This window comes from Ursus arctos, unplaced genomic scaffold, assembly GCF_023065955.2.
Source record: "Ursus arctos isolate Adak ecotype North America unplaced genomic scaffold, UrsArc2.0 scaffold_20, whole genome shotgun sequence".
In the NCBI taxonomy this organism is placed as follows: domain Eukaryota; kingdom Metazoa; phylum Chordata; class Mammalia; order Carnivora; family Ursidae; genus Ursus; species Ursus arctos.
The window spans coordinates 46887464-46905239 of NW_026622875.1; the positions used below are offsets into that span (position 1 = coordinate 46887464).

Consider the following 17776-nt stretch of genomic DNA (forward strand, 5'->3'; position numbering starts at 1 on the left):
TGCCTCACTTTGTCCCCTTTTCCCAGCACTATCACTGATATAATCCTTCTTGTGGTCTTTCAGATTAGTTAGGACAGACAAGAATAACTTAGAAGACCAGTGCCACTCCATTGCCTTTACTTCCTACACGACTAGCTCCCTACCTTGTTATCTGATTGTTGTAACACAAATGGCAGTCTAATTAAAACCATGCTCCTTAATTAATCCATGCCATCACAATAAATTCATGTTACAAAAACACACTCTGTAAGATAGCTGGTTGTATTATTTTATTATTCTTCCCAACAATCTTACTACACAAGTACTACTACGCTGGAGTCCTATTTAATTTCTGAGTACATAAAAAGGGAAGAAATCATCTAAATAGTGCAGACCATTCCATCCAGTCACTCTTCACAAGCTCGGGACCAGGGTGAGGTTGAGATGGCAGATGCATTTCTCCTGTTCCCTCAGTACGCATCAGATCCCCACACGCCTCACTCCCAAAGTAGAAACTATCTTAAGTATGATGAGTCTAATGCTTAAAGGGAAATTTTGAACATAAGCAAATTTTGCCGTGCTATCTTTAGAGCCACATTAAGACAAAACTAACAGTATTTCCATTCTACAAAGAGGTCAGGTGGCTTGCCCAAAGTCACAAGTAGTACTCCATTTTCAATTCAGTTTCTTGGATCCACGTGAATTTTAAGCAATGAAGTAAAAACACCAATTTCATCTATATACCCATTTTTATCTCTTTTGATGAATTGCTAGGGTTTTATGATATTGCTCTGAGGCCCACATAAGAAAAATTCCAAAGTCAAGCATTCCTCTAAAAAAATACCCTGGTTATTACTTTTGAAAACAAACTTCAGGGCACCTGGGTGGCTCAGTCAGCTAAACAGCTGCCTTCGGCTCAGGTTATGATCCCAGGGTCCTGGGATCGAGCCCTGCATCAGGCTCCCTGCTCACTGGGAAGTCTACTTCTCCCTCTTCCCCTGCTCCCTCTGCTTGCACTGTCAAATAAATAAATAAAATCTTTAAAAGAAAAAAAAGGTAGGAAGGGCACTGTATTCCTCTAAAGTGTCAATGTCATAAAAGACAAAAAAAAAAAAAAAGCTATAAAAATGGAGGATAAAGTGACATGGCAGCTGAATGCAATATCTAATGCTAGACTAGATTTTGTATTGGAAGAGAAAGAATGTTGTAATTGATTTTTTAGGCCCAATCACAAAAACAGAAGGAATACAGAGATGGTAGATTAAAGTATCACATTAATGCAAATTTATTTGATAACTACATTGCGGTTACGTAAGAAATATCTTTACTCTTTTTTTAAGATTTTATTTATTTATTTGACACAGAGACAGCCAGTGAGAGACACAGCCAGTGAGAGAGAGGCAAGCAGGGGGAGTGGGAGAGGAAGCAGCAGGCTCCCAGCAGAGGAGCCTGATGTGGGTGGGGCTTGATCCCAGACTGCTGGGATCACGCCCTGAGCAGAAGGCAGACGCTTAACGACTGAGCCACCCAGGCGCCCCAGAAATATCTCTACTCTTAACAAATATGCTAATACACTGAAGTATTTAAGAGCAAAGAGCCATGATATAGGTAACTTACCCTCAGATGGTTCAGAAAAAATTGCGCATGCAGAATGAGCAAAAGTGAGAGCAAATGGTACAAATGTAAATGGGTGATTCTGTATAAAGGACAAATGGGTGATTTTTACTAATTTTATTTTTCAACTTCTTATAAATGTGAAATAGTCACACAAAAAGTTCAAAACATCTGTAGATAAAACCTAATGCTTGCATTCTGTGAAAGCATGTGTCTAGAACAGCAGTTCTCAAACTTTTTGGTCTCAGAACCCCTCTACATTCTTTTTTTTTTTTTTTTTAAGATTTTATTTATTTGAGAGAGAGAGAGTGCAAGAGCACAAGCAGAGGGAGCAGAGGGAGAGGGAGAAGCAGACTTCCCATTGCGCAGGGAGCCTGATCTGGGGCTCAATCCCCGGACCCTGAGATCTTGACCTAAGCCAAAGGCAGCCACTTAACCACTGAGCAACCCAGGCGCCCCACCCCTCTATATTCTTAACAATTATTGAGGACCTTAAAGACTTTTTATATGGATTGTATCTATTGATATTTGCCATATTTGAAACTAAAAATGGAGAAACTTTAAGAAATATTAATCAATTTTCAATAAAATAAACTCCTTATATGTTAACACAAATATTTTAAAAATTTGTATTTTCAAAAATGAACAAGAAGTTTTAATGTGTCATCATTTTACATTTTTGCAAATCTCACTAATGGGTGGTGTAGCAGAAGACAGGTTTTCCTGAATGCTCCTGCATTGTATCTGTTGTGTCATCACACATCTTATAACCTGTGGGAAACCACTGCAAACTGACAGAATGTGAGTGAACAAATGGGTGTTTGACACCCTAGGGCCTCATGAAAGCCATCGTGCAATCTGAGAACAAAAGGTCTACACCATTTTACCACTATGATGTATATATTATAACTGTAATTTACTTTGAAATACCTTACATAAACATGGATATAAAGGAATCATGAGTTTTCAAATTACACCTTAACCAGGAAGAAATACCCTCCAAAAGTGAGAATCAAAAGCCACACCTCAGAGATGGCTACTAGAAATATTTTTGCTACCTTTATCTCTCATCAACCAGGGGCTTTATAATCAGCAACATAAATGTTACAAATGGGTTTTTACTGGCAAATTAGTGATGTTAAGAATTAGTGATATACAGACAGAATAAAAATATTTGGAGATATTCCATACCCTTGCATTAACAGGACAAATGAATCTGGAGTGTCACCCATGGGAGTAGAACCTGAGGCTCCATCCACCACAAAGTCCTGAGTCTAGCCACGTGTTTATTCTGGTGCCCCACAAACATTTTACATGACAATTTTCAAGAGCAGGAATCTTTCACATAAAAAGTGCTTTAAGCACTGAAAAAAAAAGAACTGGGAGTTCACTAAACTTCCAGAACTGGTTGTTTCTTATGTGTGGACATACTTGCTTGCTAATGTCAATGTATGGCAAAATGTGACTTTTGGTGTACCCTGGTAGCAAGGCTGTGATAAAGGCAATCTACAGCCCTCACCTAACTCACTGGTGACTCCCCAATATGTACTTTAAAAAACCCTAATGGCCATTCTTGACTAACCTGGCTTAAATCAATTTACTGGTAGATATCTAAAACCTGGTTCCTTGGGCTCCAATTTCATAGTACAAGGATCTGAATGATAAGGTAAGGAAAAGGCAAGCTTCTGAGGCACCAAAAGAGAGAAAAACAAGATTACTATTTCATGCCCACCCTGGGAGGTTCTCACTAACAACCCTAGAGAACATTTAACCAGAGAAGGGTGAGTCTGTCAGAAAAATGAAGTTGTCAATGAGGATTTCATATATATGTGTGTGTGTGTATATATATATATATTTATATATATATATATATATATATATACACACACACACACACACACACACACACACACTTCTAAACTGGGTATTACATTTCATATAAAAAGCTAATGCCTTCAGAAAACACAAACTTATTTGTAAAGACAATGAAAAATAACTGGCTAATTTCTGCCAGTTAACAACTTTAGAAATTTATAAGGAATTCTAGGTTCATTCAAAATGGAATAAATAGGGGGCCCTAGTGGGGCGCCTGGGTGGCACAGCGGTTAGGCATCTGCCTTCGTCTCAGGGCGTGATCCCAGCATTGTGGGATCGAGCCCCACATCAGGCTCCTCCACTATGAGCCTGCTTCTTCCTCTCCCACTCCCCCTACTTGTGTTCCCTCTCTAGCTGGCTCTCTCTCTCTCTCTGTCAGATAAAAAACTAAAATCTTTAAAAAAAAAGTAATAAATATACTCCACCCTATCTTTCTCACTGAATGCAACTAAGAAACCTTGGACAGAACGCATGGAACAATTACCTAAGGACTGAAAAATAAATGGAAGCAGGCTGACTGGGGAAGTACACAAAAAAAGCCCAATGAATTGGTAATGAATTTTGTTTTCCTACCTTATCTCGTGGCTCGGAATCAAAGCAATCTGAAACCCAGAACACTCTCTGGGCACAGAAAGAGCTCTGAGGAAAGGGACCCCTACAGATGACAGTGAATGAGGTAAGTCTCATTTTCCTTCTGTTCTTCCCATTCTCTCTGGTTCTAGCTCCTAGGCAATTCCACAGGGATGGTGGCCAGAACAGTGGTGACCAGGCAAGCATGTAAAACTTAAAGGGAGGCAAAGAATCTTTCTGACTAGAGGAACTGTGCTCCCAAGAGCATAGGAAGAATCCTTGCTGCTCTTTTACTCTCAATTCTCCTGCTACTTAGCCTCAGAAACAGACATAGTTGTAAGAAGCACATGGCAAAGTAAGGAAACTAAAACCATGGCTTTCTGGCCGGATGACCAAAAAAGGGAATCAATCCCTAAGGGCCAGAATATATTGGGGGAAATCTCAAAGAAGAGGGAGCTCCCTCAAGAAAACAATCCCATGGAGTATGAGCTCCAGGGCTCATCCATGCATTATGCATGTGTGGATCTGACTCTAAACAGTAGAAGGTGGTTGCCAGCTGAACCTAACAGGCTGACTGCCTGCTACAATATCATCATCACCATCATCAACAACAGTGAACTTAAACTAGACCCAGGGTCATGTAACACAATACACAAAATGTCCAGGATACAATTCAACATTTATTGACACTTAAAGAACCATGAATATCTCATATTCCATTAAGGGAAAGACAAAAACAGCAACTCTATGATAATACAGATGCTGGAAACATGTTAGACAAAGACTTTAAAGATTTTATTTATTTATTTGAGAGAAAGAGTGTGAGAGAGAGCACAAGAGCAGGGTGAGGGGGAGAGGGAGAAGCAGACTCCCTGCTGAGCAGGGAGCCCAATGTAGGGCTTGATCTTGGGACTCCAGGATCATGACCTGAGCAGAAGGCAGGTGCTGAACCGACTGAGCCACCCAGGCGTCCCCAGACAAAGACTTTAAAGCAGCTACTACAACCAAACTACGTTAAGTACAAATACTCTTAAAATGAATGGAAAAACAAAATCTCAGGCAAAACCACGAGGAAATTTTAAAACAAAAAATACAATGGTCAAAATCAAAAATTCACTAGGTGAGCTCAACAATACAATGAAGATGACACAGGAAAAAGTTAATGAACTTGAAGACCAATTAACAGAAATTATCCAATCTGAAAAACAGAGAAAAAAAAGACTGAAAAAAAAAAATGACAAAGCCTCAGACTTGTGAGGTACCATCAAAAGATCTGATATTTGTGTCATCAAAATTCTGGAAAGAGAGGAAAAAGAGCGTTGGACAGAAAACATATTTGGAGAAACAGTAGCTAAGTGTCCTAAATCTGGCAAAAGACAAAGATTTAAGAGGATCAGTAAACTCCAAAGAGAATAAACCAAAGAAATTCACACCGAGACAGATCACAATAAAACCGCTAAAATCTAAAGACAAAAATCTCAAAAGCAGTCAGAGGAGAACAACACAGGACATAGGAGGCAACAACAATTTGAATGACTACAGACTTCTTATCAGAAACCAAATTGATCAGAACCAGTGGAACACTTTTCAAGGGCTAAAAGGAAGTAACTGTCAACCCAGAATTCTGTAACTAATGAAAATATCTTTCGAGAATAAAGGCAAAGTTGGGGCTCAGTTGGTTAAGTATCTGACTCTTGACCTAAGCTCAGGTCTTGATCTCAGGGTGGTGAGTTCAAGCCCCTCTTTGGGCTCCATGCTGGGTGGGGAGCCTACTTAAAAAAAAAAGAAAAGGAAGAAAGGCAAGGTAAAATTCTCAGGTAAAAAACCAAAAAACCAAAAAAGAGAATCTGTTGCCAGAAGATCTGCTCTAAAAGAAATTCTTTAAGCAAATTCTTCAGGAGTAAGGGAAATGATACCAGAGAGAACCTGAGACTTCAGGAATGAACAAACAGCAACAGACATGTAAACGTGAATAAATAAGAGTATTTTTTTCTCCTCTTAAGCTAGTATGTGTGATGTTTGAAAGAAAAGGCTTTCAATGTTTGTAGATGTAATACATACGACCAATACAACATAAGGTTGTAAAGGGATATTTATGGTGGATGGTTTCAAAATTTCACCTGAAGTGGTAAAATATTAATTCTAAGTACACCATGAAAAGCCAAGTATATATTGTAATCTCTAATCAGTAAAAAAACTATAGAGCGATCATCAAAAAAATCAATAGAAAAGCTTAAAAGAAATACTAAAAAATATTCAAATAATCCAAAATGCAAGAAAACAGAGGAAGCAAAAACAAGTATTAGATAAATCCAAACAAACAATAATTGCATTAAGTATAAATAACCTAAATATACTGATTAAAAGACAGACTATGAGAATGGGTTAAAAAACAAGATCCATCTATTTACCATCTATAAGAAACCCACTTTATTTATTTAAGGTTTTTTTTGGGTCGGGGCAGGGGAGAGGAAGAGGGAGAGACAGAATCCCAAGCAGGCTCCATGCTCGGTGCAGAGCCTCACAAGGAGCTTGATCTCACAACCCCGAGATCATGACCTGAGCTGAAATCAAGAGTTGGACACTCAACGAACTGAGCCACCCATGCGCCCCATATTTTATTTTCAAGTGATCTCTACACCCAACGTGGGGCTTGAACTCACAACCCTGAGATCAAGAGCCTCCTGCTCCACCGACTGAGCCAGCCAGGTACACCAAGAAACCCACTTTAAATGTAAGTTAAAAGGATAGAAAATGACATACCACATAAACACTAACAAGAAAATGGAGTAGCAGTATTCATATCAGACCAAGTAGGCTCTGAAGCAAGGAAAATTACAAGGAATAACAAGAGTCATTACATAATGATAAAAGGGTCAATTCATCAGGAAGACATAAGAAGAGCCTCAAAGGAAATGAAGCAAAAACTAATAGTACTGAAAAAAGAAATAAACAAATTCACAATTATCGATGGAGACTTCAATACTTCCCTCTTGCTAAACAGTAGAACAAGGAGACAAAAAATCAGCCCCGATATAGAAGAACTGAACAACACTATTAGCCAACTGACTCAAATCGACTTCTTTAGAACACTCTACACAAAAACAGCTGAATATAAATTCCTTTAAAGTGCACATGGGAAATTCACTAAAGTGGAACATATCAAAACTTAATAAATTTAGAAGAACTGAGATCATACAAAGTATATTCTCTGACCATAAAAGAATTAGAGTAGAAATCATCAACAGAAAAACAACTGCAAAATATCCAAGTGCTTAGAAATTAAAACACTTCTCAATAATTCATGAGCCAAAGACTAAGCCTCAAGGGAAATTAGAAAATATTTTGAACTGAAACAAAATGAGCAATATATCAAAATTTGTGGTGTCCTGCACATAGAAGGAAATTTATAGCATTAAATCCTTATACTGCAAAAGGGTCTCAAGTCAACAATCCAAACTTGAAAGAAACAAGAAACAAGAAAAAGACCAAAGTAAGCCAAAGCAATAATGAGAAAAGATATAAAGAGCAGAAATCATTGAAACTGGAAGAAAATAGGGGGAAAAAATCAACAAACCAAAATTTAGTTTTTTGAAATGATAGTAAATATGATAGTGATAAACCTCTAGCCAAACAGACCAAGGAAAAAAGACAAAGGGCACCGATTATCGGTATCAGGAATGAAAGAGGAGCTATCATTACAAATCCCACAGATAAACTCACTCAAGAAGAAATAACATGAACAGTTCTGGAACTATTAAAAAAATGAAAATCTTAGTTAAAAACCTTCTGAAAAAAATTCCTAAGGTACAGTCCCGGAATTATTTCAAATAGGAACCATCTTATTGGATTCAGAAAATCTCTCTATATAGAGACTCTTCCTCTTCTAATATATACTTACACTCATTTTGTAATTCGAAAGACTAGATAACTTATTATAAAACATAAAAATTTCCATTGATAGCAATGGAAAAGAATACACAAGGTGTTGTATTCAACTCAATTTTTACCCGTACTTTTCGATCTCTCAATAATGTGGCCACTCCTGAAGGATCTTTGATACTACTTTGTATTTACATTAAGTAAATTATGAACAATACAAGAAGTCAAGAATACCACTTGGCTAAGTACTCAATGACATACTTACTAATGGTTAAATCCTACAAAGTGGGGTACCTCACTTCAAACAACTGAAGCGATCCTTAGAAGCTGTGTAAAAATCAAGTACCTACTATTTAGATAATACACTGAAAAGTGACAGAAGTATTATTTTTTTTAAAAAGATTTTATTTATTTGGCAGAGAGAGAGACAGCCAGAGAGAAAGGGAACACAAGCAGGGGGGAGTGGGAGAGAAAGAAGCAGGCTCCCAGTGGAGAAGCCCAATGTGGGGCTCCATACGGGGACTCTGGGATCACGCCCTGAGCCGAAGGCAGAAGCTTAACAACTGAGCCACCCAGGCACCCCTGATAGAAGTATTATATACAAGACTGAACCATATGAAATTGCCAATTATCAACTGGTTTAACCCAGAGCAGTATAAGGATTCCTTGTATGATTCAGTGTTTTAAGAGTGTTAGTCACTTCTATCAGAATGGTATTATAATGAATTACCTTGAATGCTGGGGACTTAAGTTCGTTTAATATTTAACAAACATATTCTGGAGATTTTTCATAACAAAGGTTATTTGCACATCTAGGATATGAACATGTACTAGGAAAGGAGTACTTTACATGGCTACAGAACCTTTGTTTATTTTACTTATACTTTTCATGAGTCTGCTGTTAATTTTTTTTTGACAGTGGGAAATAGCTTTATTTTTTATTTTTTTATTATGTTCAATTTCCTATTTTGAATTCTTAAAAAAACATAAGCCCTCTTATCTGAAGCATGGACTCACTATAGAGTAAGGATTAGGATCCATTAGGGCTCAAAATACTAAAAACAGAGAATGCACAATAGTTCTAAGATCGCAACAGTCCTTTGCTCAAAACACTTCAATATCTTATCTCGCAAGGTCAAAAGTCCTTACTATGGTCTATAGCTATTTCCTGCTACTCTCATCCCTCCTCTACTCCACCCTGGGCTTCTGGCAGTTCTTCAAACACCAAAGCACACTCCCTCCTCAGCCCCTTTGTACTAACTTCCTTCTCCAGGAGTGCTCCTCAAAGATTTCTACGATGGCTTACCTCCCCATCTCCTTCAGATGTCTGCCTAACCGTCATCTCAAAACAGCCTTTTCTGACCAACATATTAAAGCAGTACCCCTACTATAAGCCACTGTATTTTTCCCCCTTGTTTATGGTCTGCCTTCCCCCAATAGAATACAAACTACAAGGAAGAGAGTCCTTTGTTTTATTCATTGCTATATCCCTAGAGTCTTGAACAGTAACAGGCTCTCAATAAGAATCTGCTGAACAAGATGCTACACAAAGACTGCATATACGTTTCCAACTAAAACTTCTGCCACAGATTAAAAAAAAAAAAAAAAAAAGACTAAGAAAACAGTTCGGAACCCGGCAGACTCTGCTACTTAGAATGAAAGAACTACCCTTTAGAAGAAAATATTTTATTTTCAATAATATATACTAACGAACGGCTGGATTCCCGAAAGACGAAGCATTAATGCTAAATGCATGCGTGCTGCAAGTCTCTGTTGGTACAGTATACTCCCCTTTACCAACGCAAGACTTTCACTAAGTCATTTTTCCACGAACCAAGAAATTCCCTCTAAAGATACTTAAGGAAAAATAGAAGTGGGAGTTAACCTACTGATATACAAGAATCAGGAAATATAGAATATACGAATCCAAAACTCACAGCAGAGAAAAATACCAGAAATAGGAATTGGAGTGTTTGCCCCCTTAGAGACACAGAGAGAGAAAAAGTCCGAGACAGACTGCACCCCTTTCCTTGGCGCCAGGGATGGTACGAACACTCAGTACAGAACTGCAAGGCCTGAGTGTCCCCGCAAGGGGCTTCGGAGGGCGAGGCCCGGACTCTGAGTGGGGTGGGAGTGGTGGATCCGGGCCACTCTGCACCGATTTTCGCTCAGGAGTAAAGGTAGCGCTGACTGCGCCTACCCGCTCCCAAAAAGGCTTGGGGGAGGGTTGACGAGGGGAGACCCCTCCCCTTCCCCAAGGATTGTCCAGGCCCCCGCAGGAGCCCAGTATCCGGCTCACCCGGCTCCCGGTTGATCTCGATGTCGAAGTGGCACTGCGGCCGGTCCTGCGCCCCCATTGCGACCGAGGCGGCGGCAAGAGCTAGGAGAAAGGGGGAGGAAAGCGGTCAGGGCGGGAGCTAGGGCTGGGGCTGGGGCGGAGCCCGCGCCACGGTCGCCTCGCGCCGGCCTGTCGCGACACCACGGGAGGCCGACCCCGGGTTCCCTCCAGCCCTGGCCTCCCGACTCCCAAGCAGGGCGCACACACGTAAGGACGAGCTCTTCACCTGGTTGGCCTCCAGCCTGAGCAGCTCTCCGTGAGCGGAGGAGAAGGCGCTGCCACCGCGGCGGCCAAAGCCCAACGCCACTAACGACCACCACCCCCTCCCCCGGGCCGGCCTCCCCGTGCCACGCTAAACCCCGCGAGAGTCGGGACAAATACCGCGAGAGCATAGGCTCGAAGGGGGTGTTTAACCGAAGGGTGCGCGCGCAGGTAGGCGTGTCTGGGAGCTCCCGAGGAGCTTCTATCCCGACGCTCCTATACCTGAGCTAGTCATTTTTTGCCCCGCCCCTTCCCCCCTCCCTTCCCGCGGTTAGAGTCAGTCGCCCAATCTGGGAGCCCTGATCACGCCTGCGCTATTTCCGCTCGTCCTCCCTCAAGATCCGTGAGTGTCTGCGCGTTTTCCTGTGTCGCGTTGCTTCCGTGTTGTCTGCACCTGCGAGCAAGCTGTGAGAAATGAAGTCGAGGTTTAGTGAATGGACGGATCTTTTGGCCTGTTTTCCTTGTCGCAAGGCGTAGTTATGACACTCTCCTCCTGTTATGTTTCACTTCAGAGGCCTTAGTTGTGCGTCGGTTCCTTCTTCGGTGCCAGCGTCGCAGGGATAGTCTTTGTTCATGGCCATTCATCTTTTGTGAAGAGCCAGTTCAAGACCATTGCACATGTTTTATTTGTGTTCGTCTTATTATTGAATGCGGGAGTTCCGAGTGCAACTGTTTTGTTAAACAGGTGATACGTGAATGTTCTAAATACAAATCTTTTGTTATATGTAATTCCGAGTGTTTTCTCCTGAGCTGGGTCGTTTCGTTGTTTTGATGGTGGTTTGTGCAAAGCAGTTTTTAATTTTAGTGAAGTTACTTGATCACTTTTCTCATATGGTTTGTGCTTTTTCTGTGCTAAGAAATCTCTGCTTACCTCAAACTCCTGAAGATTTTCTCCTGTGTTTTCTTCTAGAACTTTTACCTGTAAGTCTAAGATCTATTGGAATTTTTCATTGTGTCAGGTAGAGGTTGCGGCTCGTTGTTTTTGTTTTTGTTTTCTTGTTTTTTCCCTATGGAAACAGAGTATTTCCATCACCATTTGTTAAAAAAAAAAAACCCTGCCTTTTGTCAGTTGAATTACCTTGGCTTTGTGTAGTTCTGTTTCTGGACTCTATTTTGTTAACTGTTACATGTATCTTTATGCTAGGGCCAAACTGTCTTTGTTTTTAAGTTATTTTCTTAAAGCCGTAAAATACACTGACAAAACTATCATTTAACTATTTTTAAGTGTACAGTTCAGAGGCAGTAAGTATATTCACATTGTTATGCAATCATCACCACCATCTAGCCACAGAACATTTTTCATCTTGGAAAACTGGAATTCTGTATCCATTAAGCAGTAATTCTGCATTCTCTCTACCCAGCCTCAGGCAACCACTCTACCTTTTTTTTTTTTAAAGTTTGTTGTGGTAAGAACACTTTACATGAGATCTACCCTCTTAACAGATTGTAAGATTTTATTTATTTATTTATTTATTTGAGAGCGAGCTTGTAAGTCGGGGGAGGAGCAGAGGGAGAAAGACAAGCAGACTCCTAGCTGAGTGGGGAGCCTGGCACAGGGCTGGGGGCTGGATCCCACAACCCCAAGATCATGACCTGAGCCAAAATCAAGAGTTGGACGCTCAACCCAATGAGCCACCCAGCCCCCCACCCCCAGCCTTAACAGAGTTTCAAGTGTACAATATGGTATTGTTATCAATAGGCACATGTTGTACAGCAGATTTCTAGAATTTATTCATCTTGCATAAGTGAAATTTTATAACCATTTATAGCAACTACTGTCCCCCTCTTCCCATCCCCTGGCAACCACTCTTTTATTCTTTGCTTCTGTAAGTTTGACTGTTTTAGTTACCACATATTAAATGGAATCATGGAATTATGTGTCCTTCGGTGACTGACTTGTTTCACTTACCATAATGTTCTCAAGTTTCATCAATGTTCTCACATATTGGAGGATTTCCTTCTTTCTTCTAAGGCTAAATAATACTCCATTGTATAAATATAACATAATTTCTTTATCCATTCATCAGCAGCATGGGCACTTGGGTTGTATCCATCATTTGGCTATTGTGAATAATGCTGCTTTGAAGACGAGTGTACAAATACCTCTTTGAGATCCTGCTTTCAGTTCCTTTGGGCATATACCTAGAAGTGGAAAAAATCTCCTGAAATTCATTTTTATCTTAACACTCCACTAAAGTTTCTTTCCTGCCACTGATTATATGTTGTAGGACAAATCACTTTGATCCTGGAGTTCAGTTTCTTCATCTGTAAAATAAGCAGGAGGAAATACCTTCTAGGTTCCCTCCTTGCTCAGAATTCTTTTATTCTGTCCTGTGAGTTAAATATTTCAGATGACTTGAGGATAAGGTATGCTATTTGGTCTGTGGTTAAGGTGAAGAAACTACTGGGACAAGGCAGGCCTAGGCCTAGCATCCACCAAAAGTACTGATAACTTCCTCATCACAAGAGTAGTAGAAAATTAATATCCAAGCAGTTTACAAACTCAGGCTTAATTTTGAGAGCCCTTAGTAGTAGGAATTTTCAGGTAATGATTCTGGGTGTTAAGCCTTTTAGAGTGGGATTACACCAGTAGTTGGTACTTCAATGGATAGGGCTCTGGCAAAACTAATCAGGAGTACTAATGGGGAAATTTAGATGAAACATAATTTTCTAGAAAATAGAAATTACCAAAATTGACTCAAAGAAATAGAGGGCCTGAATAAACTAGCAACCATTCAAGAAATTGAATTAATAATCCCTAATCTCCTTCCAAACAACTGTGAAGGACATTTTGCCATAACCAAATAGGAAATTTGATAATGCAGGTATCAGGTGAAATCAAGGAAATATACTGAATTTTGTTAGATATCTATAATGAAGATAAAGCTAATGAAATTTTGGTTATGCAAGAAAATGTTCTTAGTTTTTTAGATATAATAAGTGAAACAAATGTGGCAAAATCTTGATAATTATTGCATCTAGATGAGAGGTATATGGGGATTTTTGAGCTCTGTTCTCTACTTTTATATTTTTTTGAAATTACTCATAATAAAACCAGTAAGAACAAACATAGTCTTCCTTTCCAAAAACACAAGTTCCACATTGTTTCATAGGCACATTTTACCAGACCCTTAAGGATCAATAATCTTTTCTCAATCAAAATATTTTAGAAAATGGATAAAGACAGCTACCTAACTTATCTTGTAATACCGATACCAAACAAAAATAGGGCAAGAAAGTTATAGACCAATCTCATTATAAACATGGATTTAAAAATCCAAATAAAATATTAGGAAATGGAGTTTAGCAGCTTTTAAGCCCCAAAATGTTCATGACCTAGTTGCCTTTAATTCAGGAATGCAAAGATGGTTCAGCATCAGAGAATCTATTCCTATAATTCACCATATTAACAGATTAAAGAAAAGGCATATGATTATCCCAATATATGGTGTATTGGTTATCTATGTATTGCATCTCAGCTCTTTCAGTATATCCTCTGTAATAGCAGTTTAGCCTCAAGCAGGGATCTCTACCAAATTAACTTTCACATTTGTGTAACTTAGGGAAAGGACAAAAAAAGTAAAAAGGAGAGAAGAGGAATCTAATGAGAAGATACATGTGCGATTCTACCTTATTTGCTTACACCATTTTTTAAATAAAAGGATATCCTATATCTTAAATGGGAAATTGTGCAGAAAAGAACAGGTCTAAGACCTATCTTTCTAAAGATAGACCTGCTTGAAATGTTGGCCTGTGGGTGGAATCTGGGAACCTGTATGGTAATCAATTTCCTATACTTACAGAAAATTTCAGTTAAATGATTAGAGTGCTTCACTCTGCCTAAACTATTTGAGCAAACAATATGGTTTATGCTGAACACCTGCTTTCCTTCTGGGAATCTGGAAATTTGGTATGTATTAGGCAGAGGATGCATACGTATGTGACCATCCCCCAGTAAAAGCTTTGGGCACTGAGTCTCTAATGAACCTCCCTGGTAGACATTTCTCACATGTTAGGATTCATCCCTGGAGGAATTAAGCTCATACTGTGTGACTCCATTGGGAGGGGGAGGTTTGAACCTGGTTTCCTCTGGGCTTTACCACATATGCCTTTTCCCTTTGCTGATTTGCGTTGTATTCTTTTGCTGTAATAAATCATAGCTGTGAGGAGTACAGTTATATGCTGAGTCCTGTGAGTCCTAGCCAATCATCAAACCTGGAGGTAATCTTACGACCTACAACACAGCAACAAATATTATCAGAATTTGATAACAGAATCTATACTGAAAGTCTGAAAACACATTTTTTTAAATCCTAGATTTCTTTTTTTGTGGAAAATAAGGAGTAGACTATTTCATTTTACAGAAAAAATGTGTATTTTGATAGAATAACATTCTCATGATATTAGTCAAGAGCAGATGGGCTTTCTCCAAGAGGGTCAGGGGACATGGCCATAGCAGCTCCAAGCATACATCCTTATACCCTGGAAGTCTGAGGGGAAAGCACTTTTCCTGCCAGCACCAGTGAGAAAAAGTCCAGAGAGATATCTGATTGACATGATGAGGTTCATACGCCCATAAGTCTTGATGGCCACAGTAGTGGGCAGGTACCGTGACTGATCAGCTTGGGGTGGGGCTAGTAACCCAGAGAAGGATGGGGGTATGGCAGCACAGAGATGGCCCCTGAGGCAATCGCTGCCAACTAAGAAGCCTAAGAAGTCGCACTCCATCGGGAGTGAAGAATGAACCCCAGAGAGCCCTGAACCCCCACCACTGGCCTAGTTGCCATCACACCCCTGGAGGAGCTGCAGCTGCCGTATCCGGCCCCAATCACCATCACTGCAACGGTGAGCAGCAAGGCCGAGACCCAGCAGCTGCCCGCCGCCCCCGCCCTCAGCGCTGCCTACACCATGCCAGGCACCACGGGCGGCGGCCCGGGGGTCTCACATCCACGGCACCTGCCATCGGGGACAAGAATGTCTTCGCAATGAAGGTTTTGGGACCAGTAAAATGGTTCAATGTAAGAAAGGAATATGGTTTTATCAACAGGAATGACCCCAAGGAAGATGTGTTTGTACACCAGACTTCCATAAGGAATAACCCCAGGAAGTACCTACCCCAGGAAGATGGAGAGACTGTGGAGTTTGATGTTGTTGAAGGAGAAAAGGGTGTGGAGGCAGCAAATGCGACAGGCCCTGGTGGAGTTCCAGTGTAAGGCACTAAATATGCAGCCCACCGTAACCATTATCGACGCTATCCACATCGCGGGGGTCCACCACGCAATTCCCCGCAGAATTAGCAGAATAGTGAGAGCAGGGAAAAAAACAAGGGATCGGAAAGTGCTCCCGAAGGCCAGGCCCAACAGCACTGGCCCTACCGAGGGCGACGCCACCTTACTACATGGGGAGACCCTATGGGCGACAACCACAGTATTCCAATTCTCCTGTGCAGGGAGAAGTGAAGTGAATAGAAGGTGCTGACAACCAGGGTGCAGGAGAACAAGGCAGACCAGTGAGACAATATGTATCGGGGTTATAGACCATGATTCTGCAGGGGGCCTCCTGGCCAACGACAGCCTAGAGAGGATGGCAATGAGGAAAATAAGGAAAACAAGGCGATGAGACCCAAGGTCAGCAGCCACCTCAATGTCGGTACCGCCGCAACTTCAATTACAGACGCAGACCCCCAGAAAACCCTAAACCACAAGATGGCAAAGAGACAAAAGCAGCCAATCTACCAGCTGAGAATTTGTGGGCTCCCAAGGCTGAGCAGGGCTGGGCTGAGTAAACGCTGGCTTACTATCTCTACCATCATCTGGTTTAGTCATCCAACACGAAGAAAAGATGAAATTCCAGCAACAAGAAATGAGCAGAAGATTGGAGCTGAAGATCTTAAGTGCTTGCTTTTTGCCCATTGACCAGATAAATAGAACTATCCACATTATCTATGCAGCATGGGATTTTTATTATTGTTACCTAAAGACATCTCTTTTTGGTAATGACAAACATGTTTTTTTTTTTTTTAAAGCCTGTTTTTTCTCAATACACCTTTAAAGGTTTTTTAATTGTTTCATATCTGGTCAAGTTGAGATTTTTAAGAACCTCATTTTTAACTTGTAATACAAATTTGGTTACAACTTGATTTTTTCAAAAAAGTCAATAAACAGCAAGCACCTGTTAATAAAGATCTTAAATTTTAAAAAAAGTCTAAGAAGTCACCTTAATTCTTAAAAAAAAAGAAGTCTAAGAAGTCACACTAATTGTGGATACTGTACCCATATTTTGGCCTTTTAGGCAAGTAGCTTTTTTCCCCACTAACTTTTTTTAAAGAATGATTGTGTTTTCGCAAATATCTAATGCTTCATCCTTTTTAGCGGGGAGCTTGGATGCCATCAAATTCATATGAAAAACTCACTTCAACAAGCACTTCTTGTCAGGTTCCTTACTCTGTGTTGATCAGCTTGTTCTCTGATTTCAAGCTCTAAATTCTGACTCCTTGGCTCTGATGCTTTTTCTAGACCCTAGTTTTTACAAGTAGATTGGGTTTTGGTAAACATTTTTCATCTGCTGTGGTGCTAATGGAAGCTACATTTGCCTAGCCAGTCCATCTGGGTCTACCCATCAAGGGTATGGCATTAAACAACTGGTACCTTGGTTGTTTCTCTCAGAAGAAGAATCTCAGACAATGGTTTGAGCCCCAAGTTGCTTATTTGAGAAGTGGCCCTAGGAAACTCCATCTAGATGGTAGAGAAGTGAACAAGGAAGATAGGCAGTAAAGTGTGTGCTATTAAGCCAGCTACCATATTGGTGATTAGAGCTTAACTCTGATGGGGAACTGGCAACCAGTACAGAAGAAGAAACATCTTGGAATTGTCCCTTTGGAGGGGTGAGGGAGCTGGGATGTCAATACTCCATCTACCAGTAGTCATTAGTTGAGAACTGTTCCAGCTTGGTAATCCCTAGGTTCTTCTGGTCTGCTATGCCTGGGCAAGGCAGACTTCAGTTTTAGAAAAAAGTCTCAGGATAGAGATATGGCTATGGACTGTTGGGAGTCCGTTGCAGCACAATTAAAGGAGTGAAGTTCGAGGAATGAGTAGGATGCTGAAAGCTGCTGCTGCAACTGGCAGTTTTTTGTTTGCAGACAAAAGAGTGCTCAGGAATTGAAAAGCATAGGCTTTTTCTATGATATATAAGCACTTGATAATTTCCACTTGGAATACCTGCAGCTTCAATATCTGGACAATTTCTCAGCATCCTTGG

The 17776-nt window shown here is 40.4% G+C and overlaps 2 protein-coding genes and 1 pseudogene across 5 annotated transcripts in view; 2 read left to right on the forward strand and 1 right to left on the reverse strand.

Annotated features, from left to right (window-relative positions):
• The window catches only part of NKTR (natural killer cell triggering receptor), a 54960-nt gene extending 44213 nt beyond the window's left edge, over nucleotides 1–10747 (reverse strand). For 2 of the 4 annotated variants that reach the window (XM_026496806.4, XM_057316064.1), the window contains exons 1-2: nucleotides 10485–10623; nucleotides 10220–10300 (exon numbers count right to left, since the gene is read on the reverse strand). In XM_026496806.4, the coding sequence (XP_026352591.2) occupies nucleotides 10220–10277 (58 nt within the window). In that variant the 5' untranslated portion in view covers nucleotides 10278–10300; nucleotides 10485–10623. The other 2 variants (XM_048216043.2, XM_026496805.4) reach the window with 2 other exon arrangements.
• Nucleotides 10691–17776, forward strand: part of SEC22C (SEC22 homolog C, vesicle trafficking protein) — a 50681-nt gene continuing 43595 nt past the window's right edge. The window contains exon 1 of the mRNA XM_026496816.4: nucleotides 10691–10862. The gene's annotated coding sequence lies outside the window, so the exon portion shown is untranslated. The remainder of the gene's footprint in view (nucleotides 10863–17776) is intronic.
• On the forward strand, nucleotides 15290–16487 carry LOC113253725 (Y-box-binding protein 1-like; annotated as a pseudogene).